At 54.3% G+C, this 27,249-nt stretch overlaps 1 protein-coding gene across 16 annotated transcripts in view; it reads right to left on the bottom strand.

Moving 5' to 3' along the window:
* HUWE1 (HECT, UBA and WWE domain containing E3 ubiquitin protein ligase 1) overlaps positions 1-27,249 on the bottom strand; it is a 96,923-nt gene that overhangs the window by 13,515 nt on the left and 56,159 nt on the right. For 6 of the 16 annotated variants that reach the window (XM_074277810.1, XM_074277816.1, XM_074277822.1 and 3 more), the window contains 34 exons: positions 26,679-26,870; positions 25,051-25,267; positions 24,498-24,620; positions 23,631-23,865; positions 23,060-23,290; positions 22,187-22,309; positions 21,222-21,317; positions 20,727-20,996; positions 19,201-19,353; positions 18,918-19,045; positions 18,644-18,725; positions 18,073-18,249; positions 17,367-17,532; positions 16,797-17,194; positions 16,144-16,339; positions 15,769-15,936; positions 15,213-15,358; positions 14,628-14,694; positions 13,981-14,198; positions 12,941-13,152; positions 11,433-11,615; positions 10,721-10,893; positions 10,295-10,443; positions 9,723-9,798; positions 8,934-9,032; positions 8,237-8,370; positions 7,978-8,146; positions 6,163-6,391; positions 4,580-4,842; positions 4,058-4,147; positions 3,811-3,953; positions 3,499-3,547; positions 580-847; positions 357-490 (listed from right to left, as the gene is read on the bottom strand). In XM_074277810.1, coding sequence (XP_074133911.1) covers positions 357-490; positions 580-847; positions 3,499-3,547; positions 3,811-3,953; positions 4,058-4,147; positions 4,580-4,842; positions 6,163-6,391; positions 7,978-8,146; positions 8,237-8,370; positions 8,934-9,032; positions 9,723-9,798; positions 10,295-10,443; positions 10,721-10,893; positions 11,433-11,615; positions 12,941-13,152; positions 13,981-14,198; positions 14,628-14,694; positions 15,213-15,358; positions 15,769-15,936; positions 16,144-16,339; positions 16,797-17,194; positions 17,367-17,532; positions 18,073-18,249; positions 18,644-18,725; positions 18,918-19,045; positions 19,201-19,353; positions 20,727-20,996; positions 21,222-21,317; positions 22,187-22,309; positions 23,060-23,290; positions 23,631-23,865; positions 24,498-24,620; positions 25,051-25,267; positions 26,679-26,870 — 5,757 coding nt within the window. The remainder of the gene's footprint in view (positions 1-356; positions 491-579; positions 848-3,498; positions 3,548-3,810; positions 3,954-4,057; positions 4,148-4,579; positions 4,843-6,162; positions 6,392-7,977; positions 8,147-8,236; positions 8,371-8,933; positions 9,033-9,722; positions 9,799-10,294; positions 10,444-10,720; positions 10,894-11,432; positions 11,616-12,940; positions 13,153-13,980; positions 14,199-14,627; positions 14,695-15,212; positions 15,359-15,768; positions 15,937-16,143; positions 16,340-16,796; positions 17,195-17,366; positions 17,533-18,072; positions 18,250-18,643; positions 18,726-18,917; positions 19,046-19,200; positions 19,354-20,726; positions 20,997-21,221; positions 21,318-22,186; positions 22,310-23,059; positions 23,291-23,630; positions 23,866-24,497; positions 24,621-25,050; positions 25,268-26,678; positions 26,871-27,249) is intronic. The other 10 variants (XM_074277818.1, XM_074277823.1, XM_074277819.1 and 7 more) reach the window with 7 other exon arrangements.

Here is a 27,249-nt window from a genome sequence, read left to right as displayed (position 1 = left end):
AGCGTCCGCAGTCACACAGCCAGCCGGCCACTGAACAACTAGGCTGAGATTGGAGCTCGGGTCGCCTGGCTCCAACGATTGACTGACATATCCTCACTGCTTGTGTCCGTATATCTTCCCACGCCCGCCTTAGTTTTCTTTTAAGTGTGGGTGGCGACAACGAATAGCACCTGAGCACGAGCACCTCCCAGGGCCCAGAATACGGCAACTGGCCTTGTCGGGGGCGGACTGTTATCCGAGAGCAGCTGGTCTACACAGGGCACCCCAACATCCCTCCAAATACCTGAGAAGGGGAGGTTAGTGGCCACTAAGCTACTGGAGCCCATGGGGCCTGCCCGCCCCACCTCGAGCCTCACCCGCCAGAGGATCTTCTTCTTCACTGCTGGTCGAGGGCAGTGGCTCTTCCAGGAGGCCTCTGGAATCTGCTCCGGAAATGGCCACGGCCGAATCTCTGGTGGAGGAGCTTTCTGAGGACGAGCCTTGGGGAGAGCTAGGAAAACACAAAGGGAAGAAAGGTCGCTTGGGCGAGCCTCTAAGAAGGAGCACCTCGTGAACGACTCAACCGGATTCTGACCGTACCTGTCCTCGGCCTGCTGTGGGGACTCTTCCGGGGACTCTCCCGGCTCGTCGCCACTGCCTTGGGTTTCGGCCCCAGTCTGCGGGGCATCTCCGGGAGTGGCGGGAGCGGGTTCGGGAGCTTCCGCGCCACTGGCCGTGGTACCGTCCCCAACTCCTTCCTCTAGGTTGCAGGAAGCCAGGCTGCTGGTGTCCATGGGGGAGCCCTCCAGTTGGCTGCTCACAGCTGTCAGGGCATCAGAGTCCTCGGCCCTTTCTGGAGACAGGGAGGCTGTGTGGAAACCAAAAGATGTCAAGGCCGTGCCTACCAGCCGGCCTTCAGGGGGAGGGGAGAGACCGGAGCAGCAAAGTGAGGGCAACGGGCAATTGACCACGATCCTCATGGCCTCCAGCTGCTACATCCTCCACCTTCCAATGGGGGGGGGGGGCTGTTCCCTGGGGCACAGGACACATTGCCCGGTTCCCAGACTACTCCTCGTCCAAGTCCATCATACAGAGCACCTTTCTGTCTCCTGGTCACCTCTCGGTGCCCACCTCAAGTCTCAACTTTGCTCTCCTCACCACTAGGAGCCATCAGTCTCCCCAGGGCTCCCCGTGTGCCCTCCACAGTGGAAAGCTTTTTTATTGTTTGTTTTGTTTTCCACCAGTACACATGCATTCATCCCCTCCCTTCCCTTCCCCTCTCCTCTCCCCCAGGCTGCCACGGTGGGTCTCAGAAGGAGCTCAAGAAGCTTGAATTCATCCGCAGAGGGCACTTCCCTCCAGGCAATCGGCTTTAGAGTGAAGGTCTTGATTCAGATCTGACCCTCAATTTTCTTCTCTCGATCCGTTAACTCCTTGAACGAGGGACTGGGACCACATCGTTGTTTACATCCCTGGGCCCCAGGGACGGATCCGGCTTTTGCTCGCTGCTTACTTATCACGGGAGCCAGGGAGAACTCTGTGTGGCTTCAATTTCCCCGCCAGCTTGCCCGGAGCCCAAGAGCAGCTCACGTTCTGTGGGCATTAGCAGCTGGGTGGCAGCCTCTGGGGCTGGAGCCGGAGCCGGGCCAGGGAGCTCTTGGTCAAAGTTGCTCACGGCTGCCGGAGGAGACTGTTGAGGAGGGTTCCAGAGTAACAAGAGTCTGTTTGGGCCTGAGGCGCCTTTGGCTGGAGAGGGGGTTGTTGGGATAGCTGGCGGGTCCAGCAGTCTGGTCTTTCACAAAAAAAAAAAAAAAAAAAAGAAAAAAAAAAAGAAAAAAAAGAAAAAAAAAAAAAGAAAAAAAAAAAAAAAAGCAGGGAGTCATTGGCTGAGGAGCCTGCGGGCAGGAACACAGCCAGGCAAGGATCCGGCCAGCCATTAGCAGGAAAGGGGAAGGTGCCGGGGCAACCTCGGGCCAGCCAGCCCAGAAAGCCCAGAACAACTGTTCCACATGCGGCCAGGATGGGGAAGCTGAGCCTGCTCAGGGGCATGTCCTTAAAGCAGCAGGTGGGAACGTGGAGCCTCTGCAGCCCCGTGGCTCCGAACTCACTTCAGGTGCGTCTCTGGCATGTCCTGGGCCGATAAGGGTGGCGATCACGTAACGTGCCTGGCTTCGGTTTAGCTACGTTCCCATCAAAGTCAGGAGGGAGATTGGACCCCTTTTTCCAGCTAGCGGCTTGTCAGGAAGGGCCAGGGTGCCCATGGGCCTGGGCCTCAAGCCAAGAATGGAACAGGGTGGCTGTGTGTACCCATGTACCCCGAGGAGAGCAGCAAGTCGCACAACGTTTAGCTAGCAGCTTCCAATGGGAGGGAAAAAACCCAAACAATCCCCACCCCTGAGAGAATACAATTGGCTACCTTGTGATCTCAGTGGAGACCTGCTTCCTCTTATTAAAGAGAAGGTGGTGCAGGGGTGGGAGGTGGACAAGTGGGACAGAGGCAGACAGCGAGTGCGCGAGCGAGTAAGCAAGCCCTGGAAGCAACAAAGGCTCGCCTCAAAACCTGCCGCAGGTCCCCGCTACCGGCTGTGGCCCCGGGGGCTAGCCAAGGCAACTCTCAGACAAGAGGCCAATCTAAAGACCTGGGCTCGGACCCTGGACCTAGTCGTTCTCCAGTCCAAGTAGGCAGCTAGGTAGCAACACAATGGATGGGCGAGCTGGGTCAGGTGGCACGACAAGTTCCAGTCTGGCCTTGGGTACTTAAGAATTGTGACAGGCTAGGCAAGTCACTTCACGTGTCTGCCTCAGTTTCCTCAATTGTAACATGGGAACAATAGCAGCATCAGCTGCCGGAGTTGTCGTAGAGACCAAGTGACATCCTTTTTCTACAGTGACCAGCCCAGCGTCTGGCACGGAGGTCAGCGTCCATAGCGTGTCCGGCCCTATTGCCGGGGGAGGGCATCAGGGGACCAAGTGAGTAAAAGGCAAAGTATGCAAGTGAGCAGCCGATAAAGGGGCCTTCTTCGGGTAGACGAGCCCCCTCCAGACACCATCGGCCACTGGCCGGTTAGGTTGGCGGAGCGAGGGGGGGGGGGGGGAGGGCGGAGGACCGGGAGCCCAGAGCCCTTTTTCATCTAGACATGGCTGCCCTGGTCCACGGGGCTCCCCTCCGGGAGGGTCCCGGCAGCTTCCGTCGCGGACTTCCGACGGCAAAAGGCGGGCCGAGTAGCCCGCGCCATACCAGCCTCGAGGCGAGATGTGAGCAGCGCCTCGGCACATGTGGGGCAGGGGCAGGCTGAGCCCTGGTGACAGTGGAGCCCCGTGGGAAAGACAGTAGACTGTATAGTTATCTCCGAGATCGGGTGTGACCCTAAAACTATACAATCTACTACCTCATCCCACAGAGCACAGAGGTTCTTCCTGCAGACGCCGCCCACCTAGAGCCACTCACTCAGAACAGAGAAAAGGGCGGCAAAGATTAGAGAGAGACCATGGAAACCGAGGGAAGGAGGGGCCAATTACCTGCAACACTCTGTTTGGCAGAGGAAGAGTCCGTTTTGGGTGTGGCGTCCTGTGGAGGGAAGCAGAAGACCAACGTGGCATTGGTCCCAGCGAGGGGCCCGACGCCGTCAGGGGATGACCGCCACAGCTTTCTGTCTCGGAGGCTAGGGGTGAATGCCAGCAAGAGGGAGGACACCTCGACCGAAAAATCGGGGGTGCAAGCCCCAAACATGGCTAAGAGCTTGAGGGTGGCGCGCATAGCCCTCCCTTTTCTGCCGGACAGCCTGGCCCCAGCTCTCCCGCCCTCCACACCAGCTTTAAACGCCTAATGACCTGTGGGTTCTGATCCTTGTTCTCCTTCTCTTCTTTGCTTTTGGCTTCTCCCTCCATCAGCTGCTGCCGGCGCTTATCACGCCGCTCCTCCAACTCCTCATCCCTAAGGAACTCCAGGCGATTGAGGACGGGCACTTTCACCACTGTGGGCAGGAGACGGACCGGCCCGACAAGGCCACGGGTCGGGTTAGCTCGGAAGGCGCTCGGCCGAGAGGAGAGAAGCCTGTCGACCCCGGCCCCAACTCACCACACACGCAGTCGTGCATGCTCTCGGCATCCAGTACTTTGCACTCCTCTGTCCAGCGGGTCAAGGCCGTGGGGATGCTCGACAGGGTCCCTGTGCCAGGAGGCAAGGGAATGACTGGCACTCATTCTAGGTCTCGTGCCCAGCCCCCGCCCAGCTTTCAGGCCCAGCAGACTATCCCCTTGAGATACCCCAGAACAGGCACGGGGACTTCCCACATCTAGAGCCGGAACCGAGGCCGAGCCTCGCTTCCCAAATGTTACAGGTCAGTGGGAGTTATCTGTCTGAGGCCTCCGTGTTGTGAGCGACAGCAGGACTGGGCTGTGGCCCCCAGGCCTTTGAACTCCAAACCAGGGATTCCCCCCAAAGGAGCTCCCAAGGCTTTCTAAGAAGGGGTGGCCAGAGGAGGGTCAAGGGCGCAAAGCCCCTCAGAGCCACAAAGAAAGAACTTTCTCCACCGAGGCTTGCCTGAAAGCAAAGAGAGCTCGCTCTTAGTTCCCTCCCACCCATGGAGTTTCGGTATACCCCTCCTGGGGAGCATCACTGACTGTCCTCTTCTCAGCTGCACGGGGATCCCCTGGGTACAGATCAGGAGCTGGGCCAACGTACCCGCCTGGCTGGTCGCCGTGCTCTGGTCGTGAAAGAAATCATCCAGCAGCTCGTCGTCAGAGCGGGCAATGATGTGCACGTCATCATTGCCCACCAGCAGGCGGGCTCGGCCACGGCTCTGGAGGGGCAGGCTGCTGCTCAGCTGAAGGATGTCGGCCGCAGCGGACGGACCCAGCAACCTGCGCGGGAAGAGAAGGAGCTAAGCGGCCCGGGCTGGCTTCCCCAGTGAAGTCCTGGCACCTTTCCCATCTCCCCCTCTGCCCCAGCTAGGTCTCAAGTGTCTTTCCATCCCTGGGTTCTACCTTTCACCAAGAACAGATGGTGAAAGGTCTAGGGAGCCCGAGTTCCATCAGGCTTGTGCTCAGACGACTACCGGCCCGGCCCACTGTTGGCCACCTCTTGCTGGGTTTTAGAATCTCCACATTTCGGAGGGCTTCAGAGAAACCCCACAGCCTGGCTGTTAGCCCACGGGCCAGAGGGGCGCTAGTCACCGGCAGCAGCACAGCACCCCACTAGCTTGCTAACGAGTCCCAGAAAGAAAGCACTCCATCTGCAATCACCTGCAGACAGCTCGCCTTACACCCTGTTCTTTTAACAAGGACAACTGTCTCATCTCTGCCTGCTGGAGTTCTTTTATGGGGGTTCCAGACAAGCTTCCCGAACCCCAATGCTGGCTGCCCTTCCTCAGACAAGCTGCCATCCTGAACTCAAGTTTTCCGGACAGGGCTCTTGCCAAAGCTCCGTTCCATTGCCAGGCGACTTTCCGCCACGGCCTGCTAGGGCCCAGTCGATCGAGTCCTCAGAAGGTGACCCACCTCGCCAGCTGTTCCCGTGGCCACACGTGTCATCGCCCACGTGGCTGAGCAAGGGCAGGGCTCGGCTCGGGGGAGGTCCCGGTCTCCAGGATAACAGAGTCACGTAACCATTAAACCCCGGAGACAGTGAGGTGGCGTAACGGCCAGAGGACCCTCAGACCCATTAACCTGTTTGCCTCAGTTTCCCCAAGTGTAAAACGAGCCAAAGGAAATCGCTAACCACACGGGTATTTTAAAGGCCAAGAAAACGGGATCAGGAAGGGCCAGACGTGACCGCAGTGACCGAGCAGCCGCAAATAAGGCCCATCTCCCCACAGCCACCCCGCTAAAAACGAACTTTTGTCACTGCGCCAAAAAGGGAGAGGGGCGGAGTGGCCATCGCAGGGGGCGCCTTTGGCCAGAAACAAAATCAAACTGCACGGTGTGCGGACCCTTCTCTGGTCTCTCTCGCTTTTGTCCCCACCCTGCTCCAAGTTCCTATTCCACCTTTCAAACAGGAACCGTCTTGTTGCTCCAGACCACCAGGGAGACCTGGATTCATGGGGGAGGAGGGGGGAAGAGGAAACGAGGGTGGGCACGTTTCCAGGCCACCCATGAGATAGATGCCAGCTTGGGTCCGTCCTCCTCCACACTCAGAAAGGAAGAGGAACTTGCTCAAGGAAGGGGACGTTGTGGACGACTCACCTCTGTAGTATGAGAGGAGGGTTGGGCTGTCTATTGCCAGGGTAGTGCACGTGGATCGTGTGTCCAGTGTTGGCCGTCAGCTGCCTCAGCGTCCTCTGGCTGCGGCTCATGCCCTGGGTGAGGCGGGTGGTAGAAGAACCACTGCCCAGGGTCAGGGCGCTGTGGTCTGCATGCCGTACCATTAATGGGTGGGTGGTGGGGATGTTTCCAGGGGATGGGGGGATATCTGCTGTAAAGAAGACAAACAAGGGATTAGGGGATGCAGGGCCCCTTGAGCCCCCCACCGTCTGCCGGGCCCCTGGCCAGCCACACACAGTTGGCCTCGTCGGGGGAAGCGATGGCCCTACGGAGCCAAGAAAGAGATGGCACGCGCCGCCACGGGTGCTAGCCTGGGACTAGACCGTGGGAACCCAACGGGGACGGCGCCCTTCCTAATAGCCCGTCTTCTCCAGGTTGTGTCTCCTTGGCCCTCTCCGCCTGCATTCAAACACGTCTGTGAAACTCTCAACGGGACTCCGACTACCCTCCATCTACCCGCAGAACCTCCGCTGGTTCTTGCTCTTCTCGCTCCTTGCGGGCCAGCTGCCCACCCTCCTCATCCCCCTGAAACTTCTCTCCTTAAGGTCACCGAGGAACTCTCATTCTCTCCTTTCTCGACTCAAGGGCAGCACCTGACATAGCTGAGCCCTTCTTAGTCTAGATCCTCTGTCTCCCTGGGCTTTTCAGCCCGCCTAGCTGAATGCTCCTTCTGCAGCCCCCCAAGGCTCTCCTAAGCCGTGAGTGTCGGGTGTACACTTGCCGCCGGTGAGCTCACGGGCTTCAGGCCCCTTCGGCAAACTGTGTCCCGGACACTTCCCAAACTGGATGTTCGGGGGACGTCAACCACCTATCTTCTGTGCCAAAGGCACACCCCATCCTTAGAGCACCCCGCTCCTGTGGCTTAGAGACTCTTCCTTCTTCCTCCCCCCAGCCGCCTGGCCCGCCCACATGGCATCCAGAGCACCTCTGCCTCACGCCCAACCCGGGCTCTGCTCAAGCCCGTGGATCTACGCTGGGTGACCTGGCTCCCTTTAAGCCTAGATCTAACCATGTGACGCACCTAGTCCTGAAGCTCCAGGCCTGTCACCTTCACAACCAGCTCGGGGTTAGGATTAGCCCTTTCCCCTGTACTCTTCCCACACAACTGGCAAGTCTTGCCTGGGCCTCTGGGGACTGCGCTCCCCTGAATCCTACCCTGTCATGAACCACTAGTGATCTAGTCTCAAGGTGGCCTGGCACCAGGGCCCCCATAGGCCTCCTCGAGACAATCCGGTCGTCTCGGTTTCAAGTGGCAGGTCGGTATAGGAAGGGGCTGCTTCGTTCATAGGCCTCATGAGCCCAGGGGAATTCAATGACCCGGTGACCCTTTCCCCGTCTGCCTGTCTCAGGGGTGAAGGTGGGAGAGTGTGTGTGTGTGTGTCGCCCAGAGTGTGCAATCTGCCTGTACTCGGGAACCTGCCGGGTGAGAAGACCCGATAATGCCTCATAAAGACATCTTGCGCCGCCAGGCCCCGATTTCTCCCGGAGCTCGGCTTCGGCACGGGAGGGCGAGTCATCGGAAGGCCAGGCGGGCACGGGGATGGCAGGTCTGAGGGGCTTTCTCTCAGCAAACCCAAACCGAGATGGCTCGGTCCCAAAGGGAAGGAGACTTTCCCAAGGGAGAGCCAGCAGAGACGGGCGCATGCAGGAGGGACCCCCCCCCCCCCCAGGAACAGGGCGAGCGTGTAGGAGGGGGAAAGTGAGCCTCCCGTGGGGGAAGACTGGTGTGGGTCTTACTGGCACTGGAGAACATGTTGTCAAACTCGATGATGAGGTCATCCTCTCGATCGAAGCGTTCAAAACGGACCAAGGGAGACGCATTCATATCGGGGTAGTCCTCATCCAGCTCCATCTCCGAGCCATCGTCATCATCGTCCTCGTCCCCCTCTTCTCCTTCCTCGTCATCCTGAGGAGGAGGTGGACCGTGTGAGGAGAGGGGAAGGGGAGGGGGAGGGCTGGGCCGGACGCCCCTGGGCGATCGGCCCAACCGACCAACCTGATCGTCCTCCTCGTCTTCCTCCTCCTCTTCCTCCTCATCTTGACTCTCGTCCTCGTCCTCGTTGCTGCCGCTGCTGTCCTCCTCTTGCGTGTGCTCCTCCTCGTCCTCGGGGTCCAAGAGATTCATTGAATCTACAACAAAGAGTCACACTAGAGCACTGGGGCACCCGAGGGGGTGGCAGGTGGCTGGGAAGGAGGGGAGGGGAGAGAGGCGGAATGAAGGCAAGTCCCGGAGGCCTCCGGCTGGCCTAGGCTTCCTGAAGGCCCCAGAGGCCCCTACCCTGAAAACAAGCTGCACAGGTTAGTAGCGATGAGGAGGCTGGGGAGGGGAGGGGAGGGAGTTGGGTGGGGAGGGGAGCACACCTCTAGATGCTGGACCCCAGGCTGCCCCCCCCCCTGCCTTCTCTTGGCTTTCTCCCCATATCTGTCACATCGTTCTGACTGAAAGCTTTTCAGGAATCAATGGGAAGGGGTACATGGAGCTGGAGAGAACCTCAAGGAAGACTGAGTCATGCCACGCCGGTAAATTGCCGACTACCCCAGGACACACTGGGCCGGCTGCAGATGGATCCACACGTGGCCTGGGAGCCATATGCAGACCAACAGAGACCCCATGACTTCATCCAATTGGGCAGGGTGGAGTGCCAGGCTTGAAAGGGCATGATGGGAGGGTTGATTTGCCTTTGCACTCTCACCTTCTCGGTTGGCCTGCAAGGTGGAAGCCTGGCTGAGGTTGGAAGGAGCTTCATCCATCAGCACATCCTCTTGTGACTCGTCCTCTCCGCTTCTGCCCACTGAAGGTTACAGAGCAGAACCCACCAAGGCCACTGAAATCGGAGGGAAAGGCTTCCCCTTCTACCTCAGGCCGCCCAGGCTACCTCCGGAACCCTGAGCCTGGACACACACTGCTCCCAGAGCTTTTCCTTCTTTGTGGCTCAGAGGGCCAATTCCTAGCCTCCTCAGCCCAGCCTGAAACATAACTCAATGACAACAAAGGAGTGCTAGCCCCTTCCACAACACGATCCTGGCACCACGGGGGAGGGCCGCCACCGTGGCGAGACTGCTGAGGCCTGGAAGGGCTAAGCCCCTGAGAGTCAAGCTTTCTCTTTCGACCTATGATTCATGCAAAGCCCCCAGGAAGAGCAACGACCCTGGACACGGAGAAACGCGGCCGCTTTCCGGGTGGCGCCACACAGGCCGGGCCCCGGGCCCCAACATGCGACTGAGACAAGATTAGGTAGAGCTGAGCAAGCAGGGGCGGAGAAAGGGAGCAACATTCTCTCGGATGTGGAGGTGGGCGTTTTGTGGAAAAGAAAAGGGGAGGAAGGGAGAGGTGAGAAGGGAGACACGGAGGAGGGAAAGAGGGCAGAAGCGGGAAAGGCAAGACAGAAGTTGGAGGGCAATGTGGGGGTGGGGCGGGGGTGGGGGTAGAGGAGAGAGAGGTCTGGAGGAAGAGAATGATTGCTTAGTTCTACAGGCCTTACCTAGGATTGCGTTGTTCCCAGATGCCCCGTCTCTCTCTAGCAACTCATCGATCAGGTCTTCGAGTTCATTCTCGACCTGAGGGGAAAGGAGAGGCGGCAATGCACCTGGCTCTCCTCAGGAGCGACCCCACACCTGGGGGTACAAAAAGGTACTCGGACCACAGTAAGCGCAGAGCGCCAGATCCCCGAGACCCGCTCCCGGCCAAGGCCCCGGACGCTCACTGGCTCGTGCCCCTCCTTTGGGGCCACGTCGGCACCACAAGTAGCACCCGCTGCCTTAACGGCTCGAGGAGCCTGGAAGGAGGGGACGGGTCCCGAGGTGAAGGCCAACCAAAAGCTTCTAAATAGTCCCGCAAATTCCTAGCTCGAGGTGGGAGGGAACCTCAGCTAGCCCTGCTTGCTGGATGCTGCCTGTTCCTTCGAGCCCACGGTTCTTTTTCATACACAGGAAACCGGGGACTTAGAGAGGTGTCCCGACGCGTCGAGCTTGACAAAGGGACGGAAAACAGTACGGCCGGCGCCTCTGCCACTTTGGAGACCTTGGCAAGGATCTGGCCAAGCAGGGGCCGTACCTGCATCTCCGGAGTACTGAGCACCTGCGGCTGCCCAGCGATCACCACGGCATCGCTCTCCGCTTCCCCGTCCATGATATCACCATCGGCTACTTCCGTCTGAGCGGCATCGTGGTCCTCCTCCTGCACCTCGGCCTCCCCGGGCTCTCCTGAAACAATCGACATATGTTCAGGACACTCAGATGAGGAAAAAGCGGCAGCGGCAGCGGTGACAGAAAACCGTGGTCCCAGGGAAGAGCGAGGCAGCCCCGGGCGGCTCTCTCAGCGGTTGGGCTACAGTCTGGACTAGTGATGGCTAAGAAATCCCATCACGTTTGGCAGCCCTCTTGTGACAGCACTACTCTAGCCCGTCACCCAGGAAGTCCTTGTGCACACATGTGTGAGCACACCATCTGGCTTTCCGGCCCAAATCTCGTGCTCTCCTACCTGGGTCTTGTGTATTGCTGTTGGCATCCTGAGCTACGCCTTGGGCATCTTGCTCAGCTTTGTTCTTGCCAGAAGCGCTCTTGCTGCCAAAGAGGCTGCTGGGTTGGTTCACGATTCGCGACAGTGTCTCCAAAGGCTTCAGGGCAGCATTGACGGTGTTGGCCATGTTGGGGCTGACACACAAGAAGAGAGAAGAAGTGAGCACAGGGGATTCTGGACAGCTCTCAGAGTGGAAGTCACCATCTGTATGCATCAGGCATGCAGTGCTGGAGGCCAAAAACCTCTGGACAAATGAGAACCGAGTTAAGTGCACCACCTTCTGGGCACGCTACTCCAGCCCGGTCCCCCTTCCGCCCCTGATTCCTCGACCTCTGTATTTGAACAGAGATGGCTTTGCTCGGCATCCTATGGAGCTGCTTTCTGTATTTAAACACATCGTTCTAAACGTGGACTCTGCAGTCTCCTCGGCCCCGGGACAGCAAAAGGCTTAGAACCCGGAAAAGTCAGCAGTGCCAGCTGGGAAGAAGCCAGGACCGAGCTCACTGGTCGGGTCGATCAGAAACCTAGTGGGAATCGTCCAACATTGCCAAGGTGAAGAGTCACAGGCAGCCAACAAAGCGGAAAGACTGCACGGGAGCAAGGCGAAAGAAAGGAGCTCACTGGGGTCAAGGGGGTGGACGCCACTCACCCATCTCATGTGACAGGGCCTTACCTAGACAGATCCAGGCTGTGGGGCACTCGCGCCAAGTCATTCACAAGTCCCTTCTTCAAGAAGAGTCGAATGATGTTGTTCATGCCATTGTGCTGGGTCTTGGCTGTGGTGCTACTATAGAAGCTGGAGGTGGAGGGGCAGGACTCCATGATGGTGCTTATGATGCACATCACTGCCTGGAGCCTGTGGTGGGGGAAAAAGCGATGCCAGGGCCTGCTCAGGGCTGGAGCCAGCCCGGGGGAATGGGGGGGTGGGAAGAAAGGATTTGTTCTTTGGAGGCAGAACTCCTCCCTCGATGTATGACATGACCCAGCCTCTGGTCCTCCTACCTCAAGAACTGGGAGCATGCGGCACTACGGCTGATGGGACAGCGATGGAGTTTTGGTCCTGCTCTAAGCACTACGGGGCTTCCGACCTCATCATTCCGCAAAAACAACTCCAAAGTTATCAATTCTCTCTCAGTCAGGAAATCCAGGGGCGATTCTCCCCGTCCTCTTGGACCCTGTCCATCATCCTCTTTTCCTCAATACTCTCGGTCTCTCCATTCGCAGGACAATCTCGGCCCTGGTTCTCGTCCTTCCTCTCTGAGCACTCTCTCCATTCCCTCCTCCAGATCACACCATCTAACTGGCCGGCATCCCCCGGGCCTGTGTCCTGGGCCCTCTGGACTTACTCCCCAGGACTAACAATCATCTCTTTCTATGCTGAGGATTCCCAACTCCAGCTGTCTAGCTAACCTCTGGGGACTTCCACTGCCCCATGGACACCTAGTCATGTCCAAAACAGAACTCAATCTCTTCCCCTAAAGTGCAACCCTGCTCGCACTCCCGGACTCCCTCCTCTTCACCCGCTCTCCGCAATACGGTCCGAGGCCTAGCCGTGCGTCCCGTGCAGGATCCATCCAACAAGCTGCCTGTCGTCCTCCTCACGTCCTCACACCTGGACTATTCCAATACCCTACCGGTGGCCCTGCCTGTCTCAGATCCTTCCCCTTAGACCCTTCTAGTCCATTCTCAACTCAACTGCCACGTCACTCCAGGAGAAACTCCAATGCGTCTTCATTGCCTTCAGGATCCGATATAAAATGCCATTCGGTGCCTCAAGTCCCTCGCCTGTCCCCTCCTACCCGAGAAGCCCCCCTCTGATCCAGTGGCAGCGGTCCACTGGCTGTTCCCCAAACAAGAGCCTCTATCTGGACATCGTCTCTCGCCGTCTCGTTCTCCCTCCTCAGCTCACCTCTCTGGCTTCAAATGCAATCTTTTACGGGAAGCCCTTCCCCACTCCTGCCCTCTTTTCTACCTCCTCTTTCTCCTATCCAGAGCTTGCTCGTATACATATGCGTGATGTCTGCCGTCTTCCCGGTTAGATTATAATAAGCTCTTCGAGGGAACGGGCCGTCCACAGTGCTGGGGATACAGACAAGCAAGTGCCTGGCACAAAGTAAGTATTTAATGAATACTTACCTATTCAAGGGCTAGACAGGGTATCTGGGAGCCTTGATCATTTACCTGGCATGTTTCTCTGTGCTCTCAGCCATTGCCAATGCTCGGCTAAGGGCGGCCTTGACTTCATTCACCAGAGCCACCTGGGCATCTGTGCCACTGCCCGCTGCAGCCAGACTGGCAAGAAAGAGGCGGGCTAGTGCTGGAGTATCTTTGTCCTCGGCATTCTGGGTATGTGGGAGAAGGTGGTCCAGGACGAATGCCAGCACGCTGCAGTCCTAAAATTATAAGCCGCGAGCTCTCATCTCAAGGCCTTCTGGCAACGACTCCCTCGATCTCATCGCCAAAGAAAAAGACATCCAATACTAGTATCCCCCAAACCTTCTACAAAGTGGGCACCCGCTGCTGGACAGGGGACTTTTGGAGAGCTTGACGGTACTCCCTCAGACGAATCACATTAATCATAGGGAAAGGAAGCCAGGGAGGGCACTTGGCTAACCAGCCTGGAGCTCTTTCCGCTACAATATCCTGCCATAACCCACACAACAAAAGATGGGGCTCAAAGCAGGATCATACTCTCTCTCTATTGGAGGTATTTAACATGATCCACCTAAATACTTCCTTGCTCCTGAACTATTCCAAGCAACCGGGCTCAGTCCTCGGTCCCTGACCTGGACATAGCCAAGCTATGACTGGGCTGGGGAAACCTTGGCCTAATGGTTATGGCTTCCGGTTTCAGAGCACAATACCAGAAAACAACTGAGAAAGCATGCTGCAGGGCCATCTCCTGATTGCTAAGATAGAGAAATAGACCCAGACTCATGGACTAAGTACCACAAGAGCCCTGGCCTCCAATCTCCTAGCACGAAGACACATCTCATTTCCTGTGCTCTGATTTTTGAGGCAAACCTTCAAAAAAGAAAAACACTGAGAATTCAGTATCAGGGAGTTCAAAAGTGGACTGGCACCACACACTGAGAGACCGAGTCCTTGAGTGGCATGAAATTCCTAGTTCATTCTATCCATCTTAATGTCTCCCCCCCTGCCCCTGCACCCGGTGGCCCCCCCCCCAAATTGACAATTGATGCCATCGAGACAGGAAATACCTCTTTGATAAGCTCCGACTGGCCCACAGCATAGTTGTAGTTGGCAATCAGAGTGGCGATACCAACATAGGACCGCACCAACTCAGCCAGCAGCCTAAGGATGGTGGAGGTTGGCATTAAAGGCTTGCTGCCTTTGGCTTTCTGTTTGCTTTCTTCAGAGACTTTTTCCCCTTCCTTGTCTTTCTTCCCTTCCCGAGATTCTTCTGGAGTAGAAGCTGCTAAGACAGACAGAGGGGGCCAAATCACCATTTCCGGCCTTGCCCTCTGTACACCCAACGCCACCGGGGACCGTCAATGCGCGTGACGTGAAGCTCGAGGCCTGAGCAGTTACTGAAACAATGACGTACCCGCTAAGTGTTACTGCCTCTGGCCCTACAGTGAGTCCTATCACGTCTAGCTTCCCAGGGAGCCATGTGGATGCCACTCTCAAAACCCTGGGTTTGGACTAGGTAAGGCAATTATTCAGGAGCTTCAGAAAGTCACTTTTATTCTAGAGAAAGAGTAACGGGAGCTCTGCCTGGAAGCAAGCTTCACTGAGGAGATCTGGCCCGGAAGGCCCACTATCTCTATACACGCTTCCACAGCCACCACCAGGCTAAGGCGCTGGGGTGGGGTGGCCAAAGATGTCAAAACCGCTGGGTTGTTACCTCCTCCTTGTGGGGTCCCCGACTGAGTTGTCTCAGTGGAAGCACTGTCAGTGGCAAAGACTTGAGCCTGTGGACGGAGGAAAAAGGAAGAATGCAAAGTTGTGATTCTGATACTGCATTCCTGGGGTGCCAGTGACCGAACTCTTCTAGAAAGGGGAAGCAACCTCGTGTTTCTCCCATGAATGCCTGGAGAAGCTGTCTGCTCCAGATGTGAAAGGAGCTGTCAATCCTTCACACACAGCACCTATCCTGTCTACCCCCCCCCCCCCCTCGCCCTGCAACTTGTGGAGAGAATACAGGGCTTGGGCTTGAGAGACTTTAGGAGGAGTGGCATCCTGTAGTCACGCACTTTACGTCGGGTGCCTCGGTGCCCGGATCTGCCAAATAGAGGCCGCTATACAAGCACAGATAACACTAAATGATACTAGATCACAGGGGGGGGGGAAGGAAAGAAAGTATCAGGGAATGGCTCTTTGTATTTCCTGGGGCCAAATGACAACTACGGTCTGAGAGCTGAGCTCCAATTAGGCTCACCCTCCTCAGGGGAGAAGGCCCATTCAGGCTACCTGAAATCAGCTGACTTACATTAATGGCGAAGCCGGACTGAGCATCAAAGTCGCTGCCCTGGCGTGTGAGCGTTCGATACTGCTGGTATACTTCGTCGCCCATGTCTTGCAAGATCTGGCTAACCTCCTGAGTTGTCACCCCAGGTTTGGGGTCCGATTTCTCTGCTAAAAAACAAATAAAGAAACGCACAACTTTATATCAGGATGCTTTGGGGCCAGTGGACAATGTACTTAGGTCCATTTGGGTGCTCCTTCGGGACAACTGATGCAGGACAACGGCATGAGGAGCAGAGTACAAAACTATAATCGAACACACCCAATCATTCAACTTTAGGATCTCCTCCATGACGGCTCTCACTCAACATGTTACGCCTGAAAGTTAACTTCACAAGCCAGAAATTGAGCAGGGCTGCCTAACTAGGGGCTAGATAGTTAACGGTGCTGCAGAAAGCCTATGTCTGAGACGATCTAATACGCATCCTTCTAGCGCCCCAAGGTCCCCAGATCAGAAGCCCCGTACGCAGAGGGCCTTTCTCGGTCACACGCAATCCGCTCCAGTTCGCTGAGCCACATACCTTCCTCTGGAGCATGGTAGGCCGCCAGGGCATTAAGCATGTCATAAATCACCTCCTTGATGGTATCCGGAATGAGAGGCAGAGGAGAGGGCTTCACTGGGGTCGTCTTCACCAACTGTACAGCATTAGGACCTTTGACTCTCAAATTCTCAAATTCATCATCTGATGCTAGGCCAAAGGGGGGACACAAAAGTGAAGATTTCCTGGTCAGCAATGGTGCTAACCTCTGCCCCAAAGAAATTAGCAAGAGCTGCAGCCTCACTATGAAATCCCAAATACTCAGCACCTTTTATATCTGACAGGAAACACAGGAAATGAGGATGAGCTCAACTTAAGAAGTCCTTAAAGCAACGCCCATAGGGTCGCGACACTCACCGGTCCCTGAGCCTCGAGGGGCTGGAAGAGCGATCCGGATACAGCCGTTTGTCACCTCGGTAAAGATGTTTGGATTACGGCACGCAGCTGGCCCGAGGACGCGGAGGATGTAGTTGATCTCCCGAGAGCCCAGGCTGCCAGAGACCACCCCAGACGTGGTGCTTCCGGCTCCACTTGTGGCCGCAGACCGCACAACCTACAGGATGATGCACTGTGTCAAAAGGAGCTCTGGAAAACTAGATCTAGGCCCACTCCGAGGGTCCCCCAGATCGTCTTTGGGACAGTCCATAGGAAGAGCTCAAAAAGCATTCACGTGCTCAAATGAGACAAAGCCCAACGTGACCTCGAGAGAGCTCCTACGCTGCTCAGTATTAGGCTAGCCTTGGCCTTATGGGCTTAAACTTAGTTGCCATTCAATTCTTGCCCTTTCAGATAAGGTGAGGAGGGAGTGAACATCTCCCCGATGGGCTGGGCAAGGAGTCCCTGGAAGAGTTGAGCCTTGAGCCCAGGCATGAGATTGTCATTTAAGAGCTTACACTCTTAACAGGGTCTAGAAACATCAAGCGGCACTGGCAGGGAAAAGCAGCAGATGGGATACTTGGCGATCCACACACAAGAGACCAAGGGTTCTGGAGAGAGCACTGGCCACGCACCTTTTCCATGGTGTGCTGCAGGGTACACGGATCCTCAATGATGTGCCTCAAGAGCAGGGTAACCAGGGGGGTAAATCCATTGAAGCCCGAGCTCTGGGTCAAGTTGAGGATCATGCGGGTGCTTTTCAGCTCAGCGAACATCAGGGCATACTTATGGTCCCGGGTGAGTCGGAGACAGAGGCGCAAGGTGGCATGCAGCGTGTCCGGGTCCACAGGGACACCCAACATGCTCACACAGGCCCTGATCAGGACCGTCACCATCTCCCCCGTGAGCCCCTGGATCAGGATCTCTCCCAGCTGGGCCTCCTTCTGAACAACAACCTCCTTCTGAACAACAGCCTCCTTCTGAACTACAGCTTCCTTCTCCAGGGCAGGACTCTCAGGAGCCAAGGGGCATTCTATGAAAGGGGGACAGGAGAATAGCAAAGATTCTTGAGATGGCTCCAACTCCTTGGAGCAAAGGCCTAAGCTTTCACCAGGTGGGAAATAAAGATCCAGTTAACAAAATGGGCCCAGCCAAACCAGGAACTCCAACTTCCCAAACGCAGGGAGGATGCCAAAGGCTCATACCACTGGAGGTCTTCTCTTCCTCTGCTGGCTTGGACTCAACTTCTTTGGCTTCATCCAGGGTCTTGTCCAGCTCCGGCTCATGGCTCTCTTTGGGGATTTTATTAACCCGCGGTGCTCGCAGGAGGCTCAGCATCACAGGGCGCCGGTTCCCAGTTTCCTCATTGACCTGGACATTTAAGGAGGAAGGTAAAGCGTACGAAACCCCCAAATTTTGGTGGTTCTGTGCGAGTCCAGCCAAAAATCAAGAGCTGGACGGACTGAGCGTTAATTCTGCCGTGCTTGGGCCGGGCCCTACTTCTCCGGTCTCAGGCTGAGCCCAAGTTCTCCCACGGGTTTGCCGGCAGCAATCGATGCCAAGACAGACTTCTCACCATTAACATGTACACACACTCAGGATACTGACAGCACCCCCAATGAGTCAAATATAAGAAGAACAAAGACCACTCCTGGGTCAAATCAGAATGTGCCTCTGGTTTTTCTTTGGATGACTGCAACTCTGTTCTGAACTGGGCTTGCTGACTCACATATCACCCTACGTGACTTAGTTTCGGTCATTATTTGGGATAAATCCTGTCCAATCCCCCCCCCCCCCCACCCGGCACCACCAACATCAACTCTGTGTCTAACAACAGGTAGGTATGTCTGATTTCTGCAGGGCCATGGTGGGATGGGGGAGTGGGTAAGATAAAAAGGTATCCACACTCACCTGCACCATCGTGGTGAACTGTACCGTATACCGCCGCCTCCCTGCTGTGAAGCGGACACTCGTCTCGCCAGATCTCCAAGCAGCATCAATGGTGCTGTTGTTGCTCGCACTGTAGCTGCACCAGCGTCCGGATCGGTCATCAAACCAACGCCAATTGTTATTGCTAAGGTGGAGGTACTAGCGTGGAAAAGAGTGTGTCGCTTACCATCTGATGGAGGTAGGTCTCCCCAAGTCACATGTGGCAAAAAAGGTTTCCTTAGGAAGACCAGCCCCTTCTAATAACGGAGAAGCGATAGCTACAACCAACCAATATTTCTGTTCAAAAAGACTATTATTCAGGAGGAACTCGGTTAATGACAACATCTACCTCAGAAAACACCAGTGGAACCTCGGCTTAAGAAGCCACCCAATTTGCACCTTAGGCTCTCTCTAGGCCGAAGAGAAACGTGACCAAGGTCACCAAACAATGACTTTGCCCTAGCTCCTCAACACTATGGAAAGGATGACCAATGGCCCCAAACACCCACACTGGACTCTGTCCAGGACTACTACCATGCCCACTTCTGCCTACCTTGTTCATCTGGGCTCTCCTCTTGGAGGAGATGGATGTCTTCTCATAGAAGTCAATCAGAAGCAGCACTGGAGTGATCCATCTGCAAGGAGAGGCAGCAAAGGCCCTAAAGGAATCCCGGAAGGCCACCATCCTCGGGAGACCCCTCATCCGCAACTGAACGATTGCCGAAACTCAGCTCTTCACATGGTATAGGCTCAAGGGCCTGCGGTGGACCCAAGCAAGTGCTCCCTTCTTGATAAAGGAGGCCATGACCAATGGACCGGGGACTTACTTTGGGGTGTGGATCTCCTTCTGCTCCTTGGCAGCCAGAAGGCATGGTTGGACCACTTCCAGAAGTTTGATGAGGACATTGAGGATGCCACTGGTTTCAACCACCCGAGCACATGGGAGTTTCAATTCCTGAGGTGGCAAAAGAAAAAAAATGACTGGCTACCTCGTGAAATCGGAGGCAGAAAGAAGGGAACATGACGGACTTCAGCTAGCTCGATGCCCGAGGTCCTGAGAAATCCCTAGTTTGGTGAACCTCAGGTCTCACGTGCAGCACAGCAACTTACCTCAAATAGCAACGTCAACAACAAAATCCTAGTGGCCAAGTTTGAGGCCTGAGGAAGGGTGATCATCTGATTGATCCATTCAGTAACTGTTTTTGTGTCACTGGTTGTCAGGGGGAGAGCTGCTTTGATCAAAACATCAGCAGCTTCCCAGACCTAAATGGAACAAAAACATCACACAGATGTTCACTGAATTTCATATACGTGGCTACTCTATGGAAAGGTCAAAAGAGGAGACGGTTGGGTAATGGGGGCTTAAGATGGGTGGCTCCAGGCATGCAAGTTCTGTTCCTTTCTATCATGTGGCCCAGATCAGTCACCAGCACTTGAAGGGAGCCCAATAGAAGGAGGGCCTCGCACTAACTACTGAAATCAGCCCGTTCCACACGTGGAATGGGGTATCATGGTTAGTAGCGCGTGCCCTCTAAATGGAGGTATGTAGCTATGTATAAATGTGGGTGTCTACAGAGTGACCAGGATGTTCAGGTTCACAATGAGTTGATGACGGCCCAGGGAAGCCAAGGCCAACAAAAAGCTGATGGTTTGTGGGCCAATGTCTCAAGGGAAAGGCAAGAATGGAAAAAGGGATGTGACTGCTGCTTGTAGGGACGTGACCATGATTCCCAGGCACCAGAGATAGGAAAGGGTGGCCGGAACCGCCTCTGGCTTCTGTCAAGGACGATGACAGACCTTTAGCCTTGACGAGCCCCAAGAGAAATGCGGCTCAGATGATAGGCAGGGAGGGAGAGGACCAGGTTTCCCGGAGTGAATTCAGGTCACCAGGTCCAAAAGGGGTGGACAGCCTCCCGCCTCCCTTGGAGCTTGAGAGAACCGGCAGGTGGGACTTCAGAGCACCATGGAGGGCTATCAGAAAGATCACGGGAAATGGGAGCGTGCCCGCGAGACCGGCGAACGAGTGAGGCTTTTCAAGAGGGACGAGGGTGCCGGCAAACTGGGGCCGGGAAGCCTGATTTTGGATTCGTGGGCAAATGCTGAATTCGAGGAGATGGTCGAGAAAGAGGGCTAGTGATTTCAGAAAGTCCAAAAGCCTCTCTCAACAGCGGGCTCAACTAAGCCCGTCCCTTCTTTGGACAAGGCCACTCAACTAGCGCGTGAGACAGGGCGCTACGAATGTTTCTGTGTATCCATGACTTCTGGAAAGGCCTGCCTGGGGTCTGTCTCTCAGGTTATCAGGTGATAAGAAGTGGGGAGAAATAATGAAGATGGTGGACGACAGAGTTGGGATCTAAAAGGACCTCAAACAGCCTAGAGCACTGGTCTGAAATTCATTACCTATAGAATGTCTTTCATTTGAGTAAAACAAAATCAGAAAAGGAGAGGGAGGAAATGAGGTGATCTGGAAGTGAGGCATGTAAGTTCCTCAAATGATAAACTCGCCAATAGTAACTCTCCCCAAGGCGAATGAAGTCTTCAAGCAGATGGGGAAAGATGAGCTAAGAGTTTCCTTTCTGGTGAATGCATTAATTGTGCACGATTAATAATAGACTTTAGACCCGAGGAACGCTCACCTGATTGACCACCTGCTTCAGAATCATGTCCCGATAATCGGCCCCATTGCGCTTAATGGCGGTCATGATCAAGTCGCACACACGGTACACAGTGTCTGGCAGCTCATCCAAGAGATGAAAGCACCCTGGTAACATGGTGTCAGTGAAACCATGAAGTTCCTCCTGCTCCAGGGGCTCGGCATCCTGGAACTTCTCCAGGCACTTAGCCTCTTCCTCTTCTTGCTTTTCCCGTGCTTTCCGCTCTTCTTCCTCCTTCCTGCAAGCAGCTTCCTGGGAGGTGGGAAAAGTGCAGATACGTCAGGGGATTAGAGAGCAAAGGGCCCACAAGTGTGTGGCTTCTCTCGGTGTGCAATTCTGACGGTGGTTTCTCAGGGAGGTTCTGGAAGAGCAGGCCTAGGGGCAACCCGGAGCCCCATCAGAGTGAGACCGAAAACCAGAGTGGGCAATGCTCCTGTCTCGCAGGTGGGCTTCCCATAGGCACACATGACTTCTTACCTCTGGGGACTCTGCTCTCTGATCCATGGGGATGTCCTGTCCCAAAGACATGGCAATGGCTCTCATCATCTGATCCTCTTCTGACATGCTGAGATCCTAAAGCAGCGGGAGACAAACGTGGTAAGCTGTGTGACCTGCGATGCCGAGCCAGGAGACCAAGAGACACCAGGATCCATCTGTCAGTGACTACACAAAACCCTCTCAAAGTGGACAATGTTAATGTGCGAAGATCTAGCCTAGCTCCCTAGAGTCACGCGGAGACCCCCTACTGAGGCAGGAAATGCCTCTGGGCCGACCCCCTAAGGTCACCTAGCACATAAAAAAGCAGATTTTCACACTCTTCCAACATGTTACTTTTATCCAATTCGTTCTCGGCTTTTTTTTCTTTTTAACTTGCACCTGCTAGTTGGGAAGGTTCCCTGAGAGGATATATTGGGGAGAAAAGAAATAATGCAGTATATATGTTTGGGTGATAGTTGATTGGTAGCTTCAGGAAGGAACATGGCCAACCCCCCCCCCCCCAAGACTGTATTAAGAGGACCTTTCAGAAAAATCTGTTATCACAAAGTGCTGGTAGAGAGCTGGGTTAATTTCTAGAAAGCAAGCGTGGGGACTATAGTGGCAAAATAAGAATGAAAGGCAGCGAGGGGTGTGATGGAACGCTTCAACTGCCATGGCGGTAAGCTAGGATTCAATTCTTATAGACCCAAGGATCAAGGGCCCACTGCGTGTCCCTGACAAAAAGGCCCGTGGCAGGAAATCCAGGAAATGTCCAGCCTGCTAGTCTTACGATGCCAAACCAAATGATCACTGGGCCCTCAGCACAGAGCACATGGACCTAGGGCCTCCTTGTGATGATCTAGGAAAAGGTGAGAAACTTCCAAATTGAAGATTTGGTTAGATTGACTAGTGGAAAAAAAGATCAACTGGGAGAAAGCAGGCTGAGGTTCCAAGCCGCAACTTACCCGGACGACTCCTCCCATGAGAGGAGGAGGGTGGGTCAGGAGATACTCGGTAGCTTGTTCCATGGTGCTAGTGTTCAACAAGGCCTCCATGGCATGCTCTCTTGTGAAGCCCATGTCCATCAGCTAGAAGGAGAAAGTCTCTTGAAGCCTCATGGAGTGGACAATGGCTCACCCCGGAACCACAAGGGCCCAAGGTGCCACTGCTGCTCAGGACACTTGCTCCAAACATTCTCAGGGGAGGAGGCCCAGCTCTTTGAAGGCATATCTCAACAGGTTATGCTACTAGCCAAATGTGAGGGACTTATCAGACCTTTCTGCTTGAGCCTTGGAACTACTCTGGCAGGTGAACCTGACGTGACCAAGGCGGGAGTGCCAAAGTTTTATACTGTTACTAGAAGACCCACACCTGTCAGCTACCAAAAAAACCCGGCAAGGAGCCGAGGGGGAATCCCAGGCTTTTAAGGAAAACACGATATTCCCTCTCTCCTTTTGAGAACTAGGGGTTGGCAGCGACAATTCTGAAGAGCAATCTTTATTGCAACTGGCCAGCCTGCAGTTAAACTTTAGGCCTCATTTTGTTGCCCAAGGCTGTCACCCTGTCAGTTTCCACTCCATTTGACCAATGTCTCTTTCCCATGAATATGCACCAAGCTTGGGCCACTCTGAAGAAAACCAATACAGAAAAGGTGTCTTAAGTCTCAATGGTCTTAAAGTGTTACCAGGCATGAAGCCCAAGAACACCCTGCAGTGTGATTATGAAGCAAACACTATCACTGAAATGTACTTCTTGGCCTAAAACAGTCTCCGGTCTCAAGGGGAGTCTACCCCCAGACAGGGCTCCCTGCCACCGACGCCCAAGGGAGCCCAGGCTACCTGCTGGAGCTGCTGCTGGTTGACCTGCGGGTCTCGGCGGGAACCACTTTCTTCTTGTCCCGATTCTTCTTCTCCTCGAGCTCCCTCCTTGTCCTTGCTCAGTCGCTCTCGGATGACAGGTTCGCCACGTAGAATGTGGCACAGAATGGCCAACATTGATTCGGCCATGCGCCCGCCGTACACTTTCAGGGGCTTCCGATTCCATAGGTTCTTGATGCAGGTGAAGGCGGCCTACCAGGGTCAGGAGAAGGTCAAGTCAGGATGGCTCAAAGCACCCAGGCACCTCTGGAGCAAAAGGGCTTGGAGAATAGGCTTGGAAACATCCACCCAAGGGGAGCTCTTATAATTGCTTAATTACATTCAGTCCCCCATGCCAAATTAATCCAATGGAACTAAGTAGAATCCCTCAAACACTGAAAGTAGCCAAGTTTGTGCTAGTGGAAAGGCAGCAGTGATTCAAGCCAATCTGGGTTCAGAATGACATACAGGTCCCAATGACGAGTCTACCATCTGAAGCCCAAGGAGAGAGAGCAGACCTGGTCGTGCAATCCTTCTGGAGCAAGTCACTCACCTTCTGAGTCACAACAAGAAATCGTAGGGCACTGAACTGGGGCTGAGTCTGGCCCCCGGGAAGCTTGGCCGGCAGAGAGTGGGGGGACTCCAGGACAGTGGTTGGGTTCACCATCTTCTCCACCAACATCAGCCAGGCATCTAAGAATTCACCTGTGCCATCTGGCAGGTCAGGGTGTTCAAGGCCCTCAGAAACTGGAACTTTACCTCCCATGGAGAGAGCCCAGTTGAAAGTTCTAGGTTGGGGAAAAGGGGAGACAAGGAAAGAACATGTTGAAACACCAGTGGGAGAGAGAGGAACAGGTCAGCATCTGCTTTTCCAGGATTCATTCAGGGGTACCCGTTTCTTAAGATTACAGATCTTGGCAAGTCTAAATTTGGAGACCAGAAGCACACCAAAGTCCAGGAGGAACCAGTAATTTCAAAAGCCCTCTTCAGCTTTCTCTAGAAGCCTAAGTATCGTATTTTATGCCTGCAACACCTTTCTTTGGAGATCTATGAGCTTCTATACTCTAGGGGTCTTTGGAAAAGAACTCCAGGCCTAATAAAAAGGTCACTATTTAAGAGGGGAAATATGACTCCCCTTCACAGTCCTCCCCTTCAAAGTACCGATAGTGTCAAGAATCACCATCTACTTTCATCAGGAAAGAGAACGCTACAAACCACATGGTGATATTGAAAAGGATGTTGACTGGTTTTGGGTTTTTTTGGAGGTTGTTTTTTTTTTTTTTTTTTTTTTTTGGGGGGGGGGGGGGGGGCTTACATCCTCCCCTGTAGTAGTTAACTTCCTTAGGAGATCGTTGGGCCTGAATTGCTTTGCCCAAAGGCCAAAGGGCCTGATTCTTAGTGTATACAGGGTTGTCCTTACTCAAAGAGAGCGTTGTGACCTCCAGAGCAGAGAAATTTTTGCAGCATGAGGTGGTATGGGTACTTCCTTTCATCAAACAGCATAGGGGATGTGAAGCCGACTGAACAGATGAAAAAAGTGAGCCTGTACGGAGAAAAATGGTCCTAAATGAGATACATATTAATCTGGCCCAATGAGCAGCACAATGGTGCTTCTTTCTTTGATGAGAGAGCACATATACAGAACAATAAATGAAATTGTGCCATAAAGACACAAGCCCCAATTCCTTCATTTCAGGGTAGGCAGAAAAAGTTAAAGAAAGAACAGCTCCAGCTTAGGGCCCGGTGCTTTAGACCACAGAATGCACGTCCTTTAGGCCAAAGGCAAGGGCCGCCTCGAAGTACCTTCCACATTGTTCGTGGCAGCAGGGACCACATTTGAAGCTTAACAGAAACCAACAAGATTCTTGCTACCGAAACCTCCTTAAAACCTTATTCCCACTTCTGCAGAAGGTAAGGACAAAAGTAACATTCAACATTAAGGGAGTGGTGCTGCCTGGGGGATGACGGCCCACCTGAATCTGGGCGTAGGTGTGTATGGTGGGGGCTGCCAGGACAAGCCCTTGGTGAGGAGCTTGGTCAGAGCAGAAGCTGTTGAGCGGGCTGCAGGTGTTGGAGCTGTTGTGGTACTTGTCGCATGGTGACTCCTGCGCTGGCGAACAGGGGATCCCACACAGAGTTTAACAAGAAGCCCAAAAAGCTCAGCAAGAGCTCGGCCTAACCTCGATGAGGCTGAAACACAAGAAACCCCCCCAAGTCAATTCTGAAACGCAACAAAAGATGGCAGGTACCACTCAAGGGCCCAAAGACATAGACGCAAGAGGGAAACGGGCCTCCCTTCGTCCTCCTGGGGAATACTGCAGGTATACAGATGAAACTGAAAGAAGGCATCGAAGGAAACAGAGCCTTTGAGGACCAGAGCCAGCTGTTCGTTCATGCCATAGCACAGTGGTCATGCTCTGCTGCTGGACCAGTGGAAGAGAAAAACGACCTGCCTAACGGGAAGGGTGACCAAATCACACGACATTCAAGAAACACCCTAAGGACAGTCCAAACAATCTATTCAAAGCAGCAGCTCATTATTTCCCTTGCACTATACTATTTCAGGGTATTGCCAGAGTCCCAGTTACCCAGGTTGTCAAGCAACCTTGATTCCTCACTCACACTCATCCCACATAGCTATTCTTCAGTTCTTAATGCTTCTTCCTACAAAGAATTTCTTGAATGTGCCGCCTTAGTTCTAGGTTTCATCTTTGCAGTGGCCTTGAATATACCTCGTCCTCTACTTTCACAATGCAACCCTTTATCTCCCGGTTGGACCGTTGCCCTAACCCTCCCGACTCACCTAGTCCTCCTCTACTCAGTCACAAAGGCAATTCTTCAAATCCAAAAGGCTCTCCTCTCACTGTTCCGGCCTCCCTACACCTAACTCCCCGACATGTATTTCTACAACCGGGACACGGGCCTCCTTGCTGTTCTACACCAGCAAGATGGTCCATCTCTCGGCCGTGGGGATTTTGGCTGGCTTGAAAGGATCTCTTTTCCTTCTCTGCCGTCTTCTGGATTCCTTCACGGCCTGTGCTACAGTTCCAACTTCTACAGGAGACTGCCAGATCCCATTTTGTCCCTTCCTCCATACTGCTAAAGCCCTTCGTCAGGGCTTTACCCATCCCATTACTTTCTACGTGCAGGGACGCTTGTATGTGAGCTTCTCCGGGCCAGAGCCCAAGCCTTGCCATTCTTTACATCAGCAGTACTCAGCACAGTGCCATGTATGTACTCAAGTGTTCAGCTAGGCAAGCGATCCATTTCTGTTCTATCTTGAGCCTCCGCTAAAAAGAAGTCAAAATGATTAGCTGGAACGATCCCCTGGGATGCACACGCTGCCTGTGTGTGGTTGGGCTTAACGGCATTTCAGTTTCAAAGGAATACTGCAGACGGGGAATGGCAGAAATGATGGTGATGCAAAGACAAGGACGATTCATTTTCAAGAGAGAAAATCAAGGCAAAGGCACAGGAGACTCAAAATGCCTCGTAAGCGCCCTGACTTGCCCAATTTCTCCAAAAAGCAACACCCGACCACATTTCCCCAAGGCTCCTGTGCAGCTTGGGCCACACGTTGGAAGAAGGCACAGTCACTCACCAGAAAGCAAGGGTTTGATCTGTTTGATCCGAGCTGCCATGGCAGGCGTAATCTTAGACTTGCCCTTGGCATCTGAGGTGCTGGGCTCATCAGTCTCCATGGGAGCCAAGGTGTCACCATCCAGGCCAATGCCTTCCAATAAGCCCTGGGCGGAGGCTTCCACAGTGGTGGTTGTCCCTTCGTTTTCTCCTTCTGCACAGTTAGAAACAGAGAAATACAGAACAGCGTTGACTGGAATTGCTGTGGCTCGTTGGGCCTTTGGGCCTCGTGTTAATCTCAACCCCAGCACTCTCTGCACCAGTAGGGAGGGGGTGATGCAAAGGAATTCTAAACGAAAAAGGCCACTGACGACATCAACAAAAGGGCGCCACCGACAAAGTAGCCTTGATCCAAGTCTGTCCAACACTTTGCTATCCACCAATGTACACATGGGAACAAGAAGACAGTAATGCAGGTCATTTAATGCAGAGTTGGGACACCTATGGAAGTGGAAGTGGGGTTCAACTGGATTTGGCAAATTCACAGATCATTGTCCACCCACTTCTCAAAAGAAACATCTTCCAAAGTCCAC

Source organism: Sminthopsis crassicaudata, chromosome X, assembly GCF_048593235.1.
Source record: "Sminthopsis crassicaudata isolate SCR6 chromosome X, ASM4859323v1, whole genome shotgun sequence".
Classification (NCBI taxonomy): domain Eukaryota; kingdom Metazoa; phylum Chordata; class Mammalia; order Dasyuromorphia; family Dasyuridae; genus Sminthopsis; species Sminthopsis crassicaudata.
This window is presented reverse-complemented; position numbering and strand designations above follow the sequence as displayed.